The sequence below is a fragment of the Prionailurus bengalensis genome, chromosome A3, assembly GCF_016509475.1.
Source record: "Prionailurus bengalensis isolate Pbe53 chromosome A3, Fcat_Pben_1.1_paternal_pri, whole genome shotgun sequence".
NCBI lineage: Eukaryota > Metazoa > Chordata > Mammalia > Carnivora > Felidae > Prionailurus > Prionailurus bengalensis.
The window spans coordinates 117,355,167-117,369,985 of record NC_057354.1 but is presented as its reverse complement, the minus strand read 5'-3'; the positions used below and the strand labels follow the sequence as shown (position 1 = coordinate 117,369,985).

Sequence of the window (14,819 nt, the reverse complement as noted above, 5' to 3'; positions counted from 1 at the left end):
GGAGGCATAGGACTAATGATTCAGCTTGCGGACATTTAAGCTCCTCCTGAGTGCAGGTCCTCGAAAGATGAATAGGACATGATCCCCGTGCCTGAGTGCGGCAGGGCTGGGAGGGGAGAGGCAAAGAGAGGGGAAGGTAAGATCGGGTATGCCTGGGCTACTATGGGGGCACAGAGGGGAGGCAAGGCTTCTCAAAGTACTGGGTGCTCAGTTGAGGCTCCCCCTTCTCACTTCCTGCATCTCTGCTCAGGGCCCCTCTCCTTAGGCTCCCAATCCCACACTGTCACTGCTTGTTACTCATTGTCTCCCCCACCTGCCTTCGGGCCTTGCCCAGAACTGTATCACCAGGGACTGGGGGACAGAGTCCCTGACAGACAGCGTTTGATGAATATCCGCAATAGGGATCAATCAAATCAATTTGCTGAGTTGGGGAGGTTTAGGAGAAGATGCAGGGTCAGTGCAGGATGAGGTGCTGGAGGACTCCCAGGGGAGGGTTGTTGAGCAGGTAATTGGGTGCTCTGCCCTGCCACTGTGGGGAGAGGTCAGGGCCAAAGTCATAGGTCAGGGGTTACTGCATGAGGGTGACAATTAAAGGCGTGGCAGTGAGGAGTGACCCATGAAAGCAGCTAGTGTGAGATGTGCAGTGGACAGAGGCAGGGCAGGAGTGTGGAGGAGGGGAGCCCTGAAGGAGGCTAAGAAGTTATGGAGTGGTTGGGTGGGGCTGGGGAGCTGGAGCAAAGCTGGATGGAGAAGACAGGTGAGTGTGAGAAGTGGGGATCCAGGGCTGGGAAGAGTGGGGTGGTGGGCTTTGGTGGGGATCGTGGTACCGCGGCTGGCTGGGGGTGGGGTGGCGGGCCCCCCTTTGTGGACCAGGCTCTGGTTTGGGAGAAGGGCCACAGAGACCCCCAGGGGCAGAGTGCTCTGACAGTCTGTTCCCCAGTCCTGGACTCGGTGCACGCTAAGGTGACGCTCTTCCCATGCTTCTGTCCCCAGCCAAGGTTCTGGCCCCGGTGGCCGTGTACCATGGGAGTGTCCCTCGGACCAGTGCCGGGCCCCGCGCACTTCCGGGTGGAAGCAGTGACTCCAGGCTTCGGACTTATGGAGAAGGTGAGGTTGGGGGACTTGGCCTGCTGACTCGGTCACACCAGATGGCCTTCCAGTGCCCTGAGTGGCCTCTCTGGGGACTTGGGGCAGAGAACTGGAGTTCCACCAGCAGCTGCCTGATGAGGACCAGTGACCAGAGAGCAGGGCGTGGGCCTCATCCTGGAGAGAGGACAGGAGTTTGTTTGGATGTCTGGCTGTGTCCTCCAGCTACTGGCAGAGGCTGTCTTTACTGTGGTCCCTGCTGCAGATGCCCCTTGGCTTTAGGTGGATCCTTTAATTCTGTGCTTCCGAGGATGAGGTGCACAGAGGGGGGTCCACAGGAACAAGGAAGTGGGGATCTCAGCATGTCCCTCACTCTCCTCAGGACCCAAGGAGAACCCATGAGCCCCGGAAAGACCGGGTCCACTGTCCCCTGGGTGGGCATTCAGCATGCAGGGCGGTGGTGGGGAGGTGGCCACCTCTAGAAGGACAGAAGCTGGAGAAGTGATTTTCAGGACACTCATTCAGATTCCTGGCCACTTTCTGCTCTAACTTCCAGCTGCAGACCCCCCTTCTCTGCAGAGCTCCAGTCCCAGGGTTCTAGATGGAAAGCTAGCTTGTTCCGGTTACCTGCCCTCTTTCAAGCTAGTCCCCTCGCACGCCTGTGGCTGGCACCGACTTCAGCTTTTGCTGGGTCTGGTGCTGTCCAGTATCTGTGGCTTCTTCTGTGGGTCTCGTGGCTTATGTCAAGGCACTCCAAAAAATTGTTCTGTGTGGGGCAGAGATTCCAAAAGCTGGTCTCTGTTTGTTCTCCCTGTCCCTTCCACGGTCTAAGCTCCTTCAGGGCCCAGTTCAGACATCACCACTTCGTGAAGGTTTCTCCTCCTCCTCTACATGCACAAAGCATTTTATTGATACCACCCTTATGGCACATATCACATTTTACCTTGTAATGAACCCATTTAGGGACAAATATTATTTCTGTAATAGATTGCAAGTCTTTCAGTGATAAAGCTGTGCCTCACACATCTCTGTGCCTCCACTGCCTGGACAGTGCTTGGCAAATACTAGACGCTCGCTGAGTGTTTGTTGGGTGAGTTGTTGGATAACCTGGAGTCTGCACGGAAGCACGATCTGTCCTGAGTCACCTCAACTTCTCTTTTCAATCTGCATTTGGTATCGTCAGGTATATCGAGTGCATTGGTTGGGATCCTGGAGATTGCTGGATGGTGGTCCCTGGGCAGAAGGCCAACCCTAAGTATTTGTGGCCTCACATTTGTGCTGTGAAAGGGCTGTGTAGTGAGTCCCCTTTTCTTCTCTCGAGTAGCTCATGACCCATGTCTTCATAGGTACTGTTGGATGAATGAACTGACCCAAGGAGTGACAGTAACATTGAATGACCGGGAGCACGGGACAAGTCCTGACTGTTCCAAGGAAGCAGCACCAAAGGTTTTGCTGGTGCCTGGTGCCGCCTTGGGCTCTGTGTGCCAAGCCTCTCCTGCTTCTATCTCCCCCAGCCTCCCTCCAGCCAGCTCCGAGGGTCCTGCAAGAGGAGCCGTTGCAGCCCTTGAGTGGACAAGTGGATCCTGGCAACCTCAAGCTGGATGCCCCTCCAAAGGGATGGCAGGCCAGGAATGGCCACCCCAGGAACATTGCTGCCTTATCTCTGGGGCCCAACCACCCGGCACCCTTTTTGGAGTCTGAGGCCAACAGTGTGGCCCGGGACACCACCCAGATCAAGGACAAGCTCAAGAAAAGGAGGCTCTCAGAGGGCTTGGCATCATCTTCCCAAGGTGAGCCCCGGGCCCTGCCCACCTGCCACCCACCCACCCTGAGGCCAGGGACACCAGGCTACCTGGCCGTGAGGATCAGTAGGTATCTAGCTGGCAGCCGGGTTCTCTCCAAGCTGCTCAGGGTGAACCCACCAAGAGCCCTGTCAGCCATCTACCGGGGAATGCCTGGGCCCTGCAGCGGTCTCCCAACTAACTTCCCCATTCTCTCCCTTGCCTCCTTCTAGTCTTCTCTCCAGAGGCATCCTTTTAATTAATTAATTAACTAATTTCCAAGTCATACAGCTTCTGGAATTGCCAGACCAGTGACTCTCTCCCTGAGAGGTCTGGAGTCTTTTTTCTAGACGTGTCATGTCTTTTCACAAAGGTCTAGTGGAGGAGAAAAAGAACGGAGCTGTGCAATGTGCAGATAGGAAGTGATCTTGATTGAGCAGGTCCCTCGGCAAGTGTGGCGGACAGGGATCTCTGGTACCCTGAGTGGGGCTGGGGCTGCCCTCACCACTCTGAGTTGGGGCTGCATTGGCCTCTCTGCACCACTGCCCAGGTGGGGCCCAAGGTGGGCATGCTGGTGGTGACGTCCCCACCTGGGTTGTGACCCCTCCTCACCTCCCTCTCCGCACCAAACTGATGATAGGGCTGGGCGGAGCCGGGCTGGGCAGGGTTGCGGAGAAGATATTTTGACTTGGTTGTTTTGATGCAACCACTTTGGAACAAGGAGCTGGAACAAGATGGCCCTCGAAAGTTCAGTGCTAAGTATTTTCACCACCGCCAAAAAATTTGCAAAGACCATCCTGAGCTCCTTACTGTAGGGATGGCAGGGGGTGGGGCAAAGCACAGTGAAGATGTCTGCCGGACACATGAGGTACTAATAGCAGAGCTGCAAGTGTGGTGGTCTGCTTTTAGACTAGGTCACGGTGTCCCCTGTGTCAGAACAGCTATGCTTCCACATCATTAGCTGAAAAGGAAGGGGAAACAGAAGTAAGTTATGGGCCAGGTACTTTCTTGGCATTTTATGTAAGTTACGTCACTGAATGTTTGGACAACCCCGTGATGTGACTACTTTCATCTTACAGAAGAGCAAATGGGGAGTCAGAGATGTACCCAAGGTCACACAGCTTCTAGCCAGGACGGGACCCCACTCTCCTCACCCCTAGTCTAGTACTGCTAGATTTCCCTTCCTGCCTAGCCTGCCTCTGAATTTTGTTTTATTTAAAAAAAAAATGTGTATTTATGTATTTTGAGAGAGAGAGGGAGAGAGAGAGAAGGAGGGAGAACACATGCAAGCTGGGAAGGGGCAGAGAGAGCGAGAGAGAGGGGAGAGAGAGAATCCCAAGCAGGCTCCTCACTGTCAGCACAGAGCCCAAAGTTGGGCTTGAACTTACAAACCGTGAGATCATGACCTGAGCTGAAATCAAGAGTTGGACACTTAACTGACTGAGCCACCCAGGCACCCCTGCCTCTGAATTTTAAATAGGTGACTTGGGCCCTTTCTACCAAATTTCATAGGAGGGGGAGCAGGCCCTCCGAACCGTCGGCTTGCTCGGCCTGGTGGCGGGGCGGTCCGGGTGGATCTCCTTCTGTCCCCGGCCTGGCCTTCCATCCCTGTTGCCAGTATCTGAACTTCCCCCCAGCCCGTGCTCCCGGGACTAACTTATTCCTCATCCTTATCCCGCAGTCTCTCTGGATCCTTTGGGAGGCCCCAGAGGAGTTCCTCTGAGGAGCTTCATCCCCCGGGCCACCTCTCAGAGGCTGCTGAGGGTGCCCAAGCCGATGCCCCCCATCCAGAGCATCCCCACCACCCCTGAGACTGGTGGAGCCAAGGAGAATGGCCTGGATCTGCCTGGGAGCAGCCAGGGTCCCCAGGAGCTGAGACCCGGAGCCCAGGAGGTGAGGTGATCCAACTGCTCTGAGTTTTACCTCTCGGTCCTTCTGCCTTTCTTTCCATTCTTTACTACCCCTGGTTCCTGAGCCTCTAGCTTCTCAGACAGTGTCTGAGGGGCCGCCCTCAAGGATGGGGCTCTGGGTCCTCATTTCATCTTTCCGGCAGCATCCCAAACCTTCATGGCTGGCCTGTGAGCTTTGGCTGGCTGCCCCAGAGCTGTGTGACCACCAGTCCTACGGTTGGTGGTCCCTAGGCCTTCTCTGGTCTATATGTTCCAGAATTCCTCATGCTTCTGACCCTCCCTGTTATAGGCTGAGGGGCAAGAAGGCTGGGCTAAAACTCAGGAGACTTGGTCTATATGTTCCAGAATTCCTCATGCTTCTGACCCTCCCCATTATAGGCTGAGGGGCAAGGAGGCTGGGCTAAAATTCAGGAGACTTGGGCTCTGGTTTCCACTCTGCCCCTCACGGGCTGTGTGACCTTGGGCCAGTCACCCTTCTCTCTGGGTCTGTTTTGCATATCTATAAAAAGGAGTTACTGGACCAGATGTTCTTGAAGACTGCTTTCAGCATTGATGTTCTAGGATTTCCTCAAATGACAAGAAGAGAAAAATAAATAACAAAAAGGAAGTAGGGATGAGGGGGACATCCTGTCTTGGAGTGGTAAGGAAGCGCTGAGCTTTCTGGGGAGTTCTAGGGGTGTGTGGCTGCAGAGAGAAACCAGAGGACACTTCCCAGCACTGCCTGCCACCCCACGTGGCTCCTGACAAAAGGGACCACCCTGTATGAGGGGCCCGGGATGTGAGCATCCAGACCCTTTCCCCCAACCTCCACTCTCAGGTGCAGATCTCCAGGCACTACCTGCACTGCAAGGATGAGAAGATGCACAAGTCACTGGGGGGTCTTGTGATCCCGCCCATCCCAAAGGCCGGGGTGCCCGCTGGGACCCCCTCCGGTGCACCTGGCTCCCTTCCCCGCCTCCTGCCTCCAGGCCAGGATGCCCTCACGGGCCTGAGGGTCCCCCGCACACGGTAAGCTGCCCTAAGTCACAACTGCCTTGTAGTCCTCTCTCCGATCCCTCCAAGATCCGCTGAACCTCCACTCCAGCGCAGGTCTGGGGCACCCGGGGTGTGAAGGGCCTGGCTCTCCCATGAGCCACAGACCTGAGGAGGCCAAGGCGAGCTGGGTGGTCTGGGCTTAGGAGACAATGTCTCAGCCTCCGTCTTCCACCAGTTTCTTATCTGTGGCTGCTGCGATGATGAATAAAATACAAGCTGTATTCATGGTAGCATATATTTTCTTCATTAACGGATGCTACAATTACAAGCTTTATCATGTGTGTGTGTATGGAAGCAGGAGGGAGAGGTCCACAAAATTTTAGATTTTACAAGGGGTCTTCAGACTCGAAAATGTTTGGGAACTGATGGGGTAGAGGGTTGCTGTGTTGCTAATGAGTCCACATTTATGGCTCATAAGTGGGACAGACGGATCTCTTCAGATGGCCTAGAACATCTCCATGGGCAGGTCAGACTAATGTCAGAGCAAGTATGTGTGTTGTGTGTGTGTGTGTGTGTGTGTGTGTGTGTATGCGTGTGCGCATGTGCACACGCGTGAGAGAGACAGAGACAGTGGCAGAGACAGAGAGACAAGAATGAGAGGGAGAAAGGCCTCATTTCCTGCATAGCTTTGGGGCATGCTGTACTGAATTTTCCCATTTCTCTCATGCCTCTCAGAAGGGAAGAGGCTGCCTTCCCTTCTGTCTGTATACATGTCTGCCTCCTTCTCAACCCTGGAGGAGTGTGGGCCTGCTCCTGGATTGGAGTTCCATCGACCTCTACTTCCTCACATTAGGCCCCTCCTCCTTTCTGCTCAAACATCTACTCCTTCCTTCCCTCAAAGCCGTTCCTGGTGGCTGGAAGGACTTTCTAGCCCCAGACCAGTGACCTTTACTCCCATCTCATTGCTCTTGACTTCACATCATGTGGGGCGTTGATGTCCTTGGAGTTTTCTCCTTCCTTGCCTTCCTGACTTTGAAACCCGCTTCTTGACCTTCTGTGACAAGACCTTCCAGGCAATCTCCTCTGTGCTCTCCTTTGTCTGTCTCTTAAACATGGCCATTCCTGAAGCTTGTTCCCAGCCCTTTGTACCCATCTCCTCGTTCTCCCCTGGAGGAGTCCTGTCTGTGCCGGAAGCTTCCAGCGATGGGTGTCTTCCTCATGCCCTGCTCGGCCTTGAGGTCTCCCTCGAGTCGAGCTCTGGATTTCCATCCTCCTGTTGGGCAACTCCAGTCTTGTCATGTCAGAGAGAGGGAGGCTGTGCCCCCGTCCCGACCACACGGATGGGGCACCTCATGTTTCCCCAAACTGCCTCCCTCCCATGACCTCCCGATGTCCACTGAGGTGCAGGCCTTCTCTTGCTTCTGCCTTCCTTCTCAGTTTTCACTCACTGGCTCCCTCTTGAGCTCCCTGACAGCTCTTAGACTGGCTCCTGGCCCCCCTGGGCTCTGCATCCTAATCTATTCTCATCCACCGCCCTCTGTACCTTTCTTCCACACGATCCACATTTTTTGACTTCCTGTGCCAGCAGCCTAAAGTCGACTCTCCTTGGTCTGACATTCAAGCAGTCCCCCTGTGCTGCTCTGCAGGAATCTTCTCACCCCCAGACCCTCCAGAGCCCCGGGCGGCGCCTCCCCAACCCTAACACCAGCCTTTCACTCTGCTTTCAGAGCCTACTGTCCTTTAATCCCCAGTTCCATGCCTCTCCTTGTGCTAGTCTTCCCTGCCCTCCTCCAGGAGGCGATGGGGAAAGGGCGTCCTCTGCTCTGTCCACACAGCAACCAGCCCACGGACTGATTTGTTCAACTTTTATTTAAACCTCATACCTATTCTTTAACTGGGAGCACTACAGGGCAGAGGCCATATCCAGAAACCTCTGCAGCTTCCATGGTGCCAAGCTTGGTCCCTGGCATGGATTATATACACACACGATAAATATCTGCTCATTTGCTGTCCAGTTATAGCATGGATTTTTCTCCATTAACTCTGTGAGGTTAGCAAATAGGTGGGAAGGAGCCTCCATTACCATTTCTTTCATTCATTTGCTTTTTCATCCATCCATCCATGCATTTGTTTACTTAGCTAAGAGCTAGTAAGCACCTACTATGTGCCATGTGCTGTGGAAACAAAGCCAAACAAGACAGTCTCTGTGCTCTAGGAGCTCACGAGAGAGATTTACTAGTAACCTACTGAATCGAGGTCTAGTGAGGTAAGAACTAAGGTAGAAGGCTGCCCTTGGTTCTGGGGAGCCCAGTGGAAATTGATCTCAATTAGGCTAGGAAGCCTTCTTGGAGGAGGTGAGGCCTGAGCTGAGCTTTGAGGGCTGAAGGAGAGTTTGGGAGATGAAGAGGGAGAGATGGAGATGTTCACGGAACTGTCAGGGGTGTGCACGGCAGCACCGGTGTTTGTATGACACGAGTGGGTGAGGTTAGCAGGGTGGTGGGGCCCTGTGTGCGCAAGTGAGGACAGTGAGCTTTAGCCTGGAGAATGAGGTGCTGCTGAAGGCCTTTCGGTGTGGAAGTGCCATGAGATCTGAGTTAGAAAGGCCACTTTGACGACCACAGAGAGCGGTGCACACTGAGGCAGAGGCTGCTACGGGCAGTGCGGGGAGAAGCCGTGGGTGCCTGGCAGGGCAGAGGCAGTGGTCTGCAGTGTCTGGACCCAGCCTGGCCTGATGTGGTCTCCCGGTCAGTCTGCCCTTGACTTTGCAGATGGAGTTACGTCTCCTGCAGCTTTGAACTCCTAGCCAAGAGCCTCTTTACAGAGCCGCCCACAGCCCCTCCACTGTGTGCCCCGTCCCGCCCACTGCCCCATCCCGGGGCTACCGGACCCCTCACAGCAGGGGCTCCTTCTTGCCATCTCTCATAGTGTTTTTTCTTCCCCGTTCTTTTAAGATTGGTTCAGGAGAGTGGGCCTCGGGAGAAGACCCCTAAATCTCTGGGTATGTACCCCCCCTGTGCACTCCCACTTGCTATCTATTCAACTCCCTGCCTCCTGGACTGGGTGTGGGGGCAGAACTGGGGTTCGAGTAGGCCTGAGCACGCTTGGACCCGAACCCCTCATTTCACGGATGGAGAAGCTGAAGTCACCGGCGGTGCCGCTTTGGGGACCAGTGGCCCTGTGCTATGCCCGGCATGTGGACCCACACCAGCTCATGAGCCAGCTGAGAGGGAAGGTGCAGACCCTGTGTGACAGAGGAGTGCATGCTCCGAGACTCTGCAAGCTGGGTTTTGTCCTCAGTCTCGGCACGGTGGTCTCAGTCCCGGCTTATCTGCAGGCGGGTCCACATGGCTCCAAAGACGGAGCTTCTGACACAAGGGGCTGCCTCTGCACGGTTTTGAGCAAATGGAGGGGAATACTCCTCACCAGACCGAGTGAGAAATTAAACCACATCCCGTGAACCCCTTAGTCAGCTGGCTCCAGAAGGTTTCAGCATCAGGGGAATACGGCCAACTGGGTGGCCAGTGAGAGGCCAAGGCGCAGAGAGGCTTCAGAAGAGGGAGCAGGAAGCTCTCTAGCCTCACTCTGTGACCTCACTCTGTGACCTCACTCTGTGGAGAGGAGGGAGGATGAGCCCTGAGCAGGTTGGGGGAGGGGATCCCCAAGCCTGGGGATGAGGGCTGGAGGCCACTGCTGTGCTGACCGGCAGGAGGGGGCAGACTCCTGGTCCAGCTTTCTGGCAGGCCACTCTGTATAGCTTAGCAGATGGGTCCACTGGCTAGGGGGAGGCTGTTGCCCAAGAAACCCCAGGGTCAGGACTCGAGCTGAGCCCGAGAGGCGGTCCTGGCATAGAAACTTCTGTGGTGGCTCTTTCCCCTGCTGCTCTCTGGCTGGGCTGCAGTGGGGTGACCTTGGGCAGTCTGGTGTGACAGCCACTGGCACCCACGGTGTCCCTCAGCAACTACCCCTGAGGGTGCTGTCAGGGGGTTGGGCCAGGAGACCCCAGTTTGTAACCACTCCTTTGTCTGCATCGCAAGCTTGCTGCTTGAGAACCAGGTCCCCGGGGGCTTGGTGGCAGGGTCCAGGCTGCTCAGACAAGGCTTTTTAGGGCCTCTCTTGGAGGTGGAGGTGAGGAGAGGGGATGCCAAGTAGTGAAGTCCTTAAAGGGCCCTCTGACCCTCCAGTTGTCAGCTGGGGATAACATTGCCCAATATGTGTAACACGTCTACCACGCATGGTATTGTCTGAAGCTGAGGGCTTCCCAAATTTTGTGGCGTTCCTGCAGTCCTTGCCCTGGTTAGCTGGTACCTGGACATCTGTGTCCTCTGCCCTGCCCTTTACTTTTGGGAAAATGGAGGCTTCATCCCTCCTCCATCTTGGCCCTTGATCCTTCTCCTGGGACGCAGGCAGAGGGATCCTTGGTAGGAGGCATGGGCTGGGCAGAGGTCCAGGGTAACCTGGGAGCCCTCCTGGAGGCCCCAGATTCAAGACACCCCTTCCAGCCTCAGGTGGCCCCAGATAGTGGTCCCCTTATTTGCAGGTTCACCCAAGGACAGTGAGCTCCAACCTTTGTGAACAGGAGAAACCAGTTAACATTTCTTTCATTAAAAGAAAACTAACCCACCCCTGTCTTGCCTCCATCACAAGACAACATACTTTTGAAATTCATTGATTAGGAAAATCTAGATTAACAAAGAGATACTAGTGATTTGATGTCATTTGGAAACCAGTTTGTGTTGTATCAATCACAAGAGCATCTGAAGGTTGCTGGGTCTCAGCTTTTCCGTCTGCAAAATGAGAGGACTAGACTAGTATTGTTGGTTCTCTGGTCTCTTCATGTTTTGTGATGAGGGTGCTCGTTTTATTTTCTGTCTTCCTGAGGTGCACACCTCCCAGGTAAGACAGACGTGCATTCTCAGGAAATATCTTAAACTTCTTAGACAACAGACCTGCCCCCTGTTTTCTGCCCACACTTCCTCCCTCCCTTCCCTGTCTTATAATAAGGTATACAGTAACTATTGGATGGATGGATGGATGGATGGATGGATGGATGGATGGGTGGATGGGTGGATGGATGAATGAAAGGAGGAGAACATTCTATGCCTGCCAGTGCTGTTCTGTAGAGTAAATTTAACCACAAGGAAGTACTGGGCAAAACAATGGAGAGAGGCAGTCTTAGGCAGTAAAATGTTACACCAACCACAGTGTCATAGGGCCCCAGGACAGCCCAAAGGGATGAATACTGCCTCAAGGTGCTGGGTGTCCTCAGCTGCACTCTTGTTCTTGACTCCTCAGAGCCAAAACCTTCGGCTCCACCTGCCAGAGACAGGTCTGATGCCCCCGAGAAGGCTGCCCTGCCTTCATCTCAGTCTGCTTCTACGCTGACAACCTTCTCCTTCGGCCATGCCAAAGAAGCCCGCCTCTTGTTCAAAGAAGAGGACCAGAGGGAGAGCAGTACCAAGGTATCTGGAAAGTGAGGGGAGGAGAAAGTTAGGGTCAGAGTGGACCACAGGATGAACACAAGCATGCTTCTGAAGTACATAAAAGTGGGGCCAGCTTGAGGAGGGCAAGGAAGAGCACTGAGGCAGCTACCCTGGTACTTAAGGCTGGAACCTATAGATGGTTTGGGGATCAGGACCGAAGAAAGGGAGAGAAACAGGAGAGAGGAAGAGAAGGGTGGGGAGGGTGGCTAAGTGAAAGGCAGCGTACAGTGGGGATCTGAGGGGTGAGATGGGGGAGGAAGGGAGGGCAGAAGGAGGTCACACATGGTTCGGAAGGAAGCAGGATGTGGAGAGTACAGAGGGGCTTAGGTGAACCAAGTTGAGTAATTTGAACCAACACCCAATATAGCAACTGAGAGGCCGCTGACTCAGAGGCAGATCAGCCAAAGGCTGTGCTTGACAGGCTGACAAATACCTTGCACTTCTAAGGTGACCTTGGTCCAGATGATTCTCTTCCCTGGTCTGGATGAATTTACTAAAACTTGAAGAGTCACTGTTATGGGAGATCCGTGCCCAGTCTTTGAAACAGAGATATAAAATACAAAAGGACTGCTATGTGCATGAGCTATGTTAGGATCCCGTGATGATGATGATGATAAGGTCCAGGTGCCACAGCTCTCCCACACCAGCCAGGGTGCCAGGAATGAAATGAAGGCAAAATGATTCAGGGCCATGAGATGACCTCACCACCGACCCACCCTTGGCCACTCACACCCATGGTCAGACCTTGGGTCTCATGATAACTTCATCCCCATGGGCACCTCGCTTTCCAGTGTCCCCATCTCCTGTTGTTCTGGCTTCGTCCATCCACAACCCAGCCCCAGCATTGCTCCCTGCTCTTGCGTCAACAACATCCTCCTTGAAATGGGACCACTCCCATCAGCATCTTAGCTCTCTGTTATTTCTGTATTCTTCGGAAAACCAGACTACTCCCTTGCCTGCACCCATTCTTTCCTGAGTCCACTGCAGTTGGGTTTGGGCCCCACTGACACTGCTCATGCCCAGGCCACCAGCGACCTCCACCTCCCATGTGCAGCACAGTCCAGTCCTCCTCTAACCTGACCCACCAGTGGCTTTAATGGCTTGTCCTTCTTGAAGTCTTCACCTTGGAGGGGAAGCAAGGGGGTGGTTTCCTTCTTGATTCTCTGCCTCCATTAGATTTCATTCCTTCCTGGTTCTTCTTGGCTGACTCCTTCTCATCCTCCTGCCCTCTATACACTGGAGGCCCCAGAGCCCTGACCTCTGGCCTCTGGTCTATTTATATTGACCCCCTGTGACCTGATCTAGGCCAGGCATTAAGTGGCATCTATATGCTGAGGACTCCCAAATTTCTCTGTCTGGCCCAGACTTTCCCCTGACCTCCAGTAGCAGTTAAATTATATTACTAAGTGTGTATTCACTGATACTCTGCATTTCCATTTAGATATCTAATTATATTTCAAACTTACCTTATCTAAAACTCAACTGTTGAATCTTTACCACCCCCCTCCCAAAATCTCCTCTTCTCCCAGGGTCCCCTCTCAGCAAATGGCAGCCTTCCAGCTACAATGGCTGAAAATCTTGGGCCCATCCTTGCCTCTGCTCTTTCTCTGTCACCCCACACCTCATATATCAGCCAAAGTGGTGGGCCCTACTTTTGGGACATGTCCAGAATCAGGCCACTTTGTCATCTTCATTCTTGCTGTGGTAGTGCAAACCCCACCACATGTAAACTCTTGGTTCTATTTTGCAACTTCTTGTGAGTCTTAAGTTGTTCCTAAATATAAAGTTAAAAAAAAAATAGTAACACTTAGGGGAACCCCCTCACCCCCCAGTGGAAGTCAGATCATGTCACTTTTTGTGCTCAGAACCTCAGCGGTTTGCTGTGTCCTTCAGAGGACAAGCTCAACTCCCCACCAAGGACCATGGTGACTGGTGCACGCCTGCCACCTTCCACCCTGTGTCCTACCATCCTTTGATTGGTGTGGTCCAGCCAGTACCCTCACCCCAACCACACCCAGCACACTCCAGCCTCGGGGCCTTTGCACTCTATTCCCTCTACTTAGCATACTTCTCCCCTAGAAATCTGCATGGCCCCTGTTCCCTTATCTCATTCCTGTCTCTGCTTAAATTTCACCTCCTCAGGGAGTCCCTCTGGGTCTTCCTACTTAAAATGGAAGCCCTATCACCCTCTGTCCCTTATTCTCCTCCCGGTACATATTGCCTGATGTTCGAGATTGGTCTGTTTGCTGTCTCCCCACTCCATGGCAGCCCTTAGGGAGCAAGGTCTTGGTGGTTGTGTTCATTCCTGGTACAGTGATGGCACACAGAAGCCACTCACATTCCCAATGACTGAATAAATGAAGGTACAGAAAACACAGTTGGGTCCTCAGGGTAATGGAATTTGCCTTGACCTTGTGCCAGATCCAGGTCACCATCTCCAAGTCTGCCCAGGAGAAGATGCGGCTGAGGCAGATGAAGGAGTTGGAGTTCCAGAGGGCACAGGAGCCGGAGAGGGAGAGGGAGCTTGCTTCCCAAAGCCTGGGCTCCCGGAGAGCCCTGGTGAAGGAAGGTACTGGGTGCCTAGGGCACGATTCCCTCAGGCTGGGGAGACCTCTTGGCCAACCCCTGGGCAAGAGAGGGACTACCCACAGCTCCCCATGTCCCCCAACCTCACACCAGACAGGGGGCCATGGATGGGCCCGTGTCCAGAGGAGGACACTGGGGCCGAGGACAGGTGGGACCAGCTCCATCCTAGGATTTTCTTTGCCTCCACAGGCCTCCTTCCCCTCCGGGGCAGTGGAACCTTGTCTGTGTCCACTGGGCTGAGCATCCCACGCAGAAACATGGGTGTCACCCTCAGGAAGCGGGCCAACCGGGCCTCACTACCCAGCATCCCTGTCAGCAAGCAGGAGCCCAGCTTTGCCCGCCATGCTTCAGGTAGGGGCCAGACCGACTGGCTGGGGGGCACACGTCCCGCTCACTGTGCTGCCTCGGGATGCTCTGGGGGCACGACAAACGTGACCGGGACTGCTCTGCTTCTCCTCATTACCCATGTTAGAGTAGAGGGTGGCCTGAGGTGCAATCACCTTGCCAGAGAGAGAGGAATAGTGTGGGAGCCAGCCTGGAGACCCAGGGAATTGCAGCTGAATTACTGGGAGAAGGGCAGGTGTGTCCAGTCCACATGACTTGTCCTGGAGGGCTCACCAGTGCACCAGGACCACAGATCCTGTGGAAAGCACCCATGAGAGTAGCTGGAAACATTAGGAAGAGGAAGAGAGCGGTCTGTAAAGACCTTGGGTTCCTACACTTTGCCTCATAAAGTGTCAGTGTTAGGTAGGGCTGGTTACAGCCTGCGATCTCAGGATCCAAAGGTTCTGTGGGATGCTCAGGAAGGTGCCAAGGGACAAAGGAGGCTCTGACCCCATTCTACCCGAGCAATACCTATTTTGCCTCACTTTTTTGTTTATTGCATAACCACTTGAGAGTTCAAGTTTGAAAGATTTTCTACTAAAGAACATTGGAAAACAACCAGCCTGGTTCACAGTTTCTTTAAGTGGGGGGTGTGGTGGGACCATGGTGGTAGAATA

The 14,819-nt window shown here is 54.0% G+C and overlaps 1 protein-coding gene across 2 annotated transcripts in view; it reads left to right on the top strand.

Moving 5' to 3' along the window:
* Positions 1-1,538: 1,538 nt before the first annotated feature.
* The window catches only part of TOGARAM2 (TOG array regulator of axonemal microtubules 2), a 38,108-nt gene continuing 24,827 nt past the window's right edge, over positions 1,539-14,819 (top strand). The window contains exons 1-7 of one of the 2 annotated variants that reach the window (XR_006301079.1): positions 1,539-2,876; positions 4,549-4,760; positions 5,595-5,785; positions 8,704-8,750; positions 11,045-11,211; positions 13,654-13,801; positions 14,008-14,169. Coding sequence is in view for 1 of the 2 variants with exons in the window: in XM_043604227.1 (XP_043460162.1) it covers positions 2,480-2,876; positions 4,549-4,760; positions 5,595-5,785; positions 8,704-8,750; positions 11,045-11,211; positions 13,654-13,801; positions 14,008-14,169 (1,324 nt within the window). In the remaining variant the exon portion in view is untranslated. The remainder of the gene's footprint in view (positions 2,877-4,548; positions 4,761-5,594; positions 5,786-8,703; positions 8,751-11,044; positions 11,212-13,653; positions 13,802-14,007; positions 14,170-14,819) is intronic. The other variant, XM_043604227.1, reaches the window with a different exon arrangement.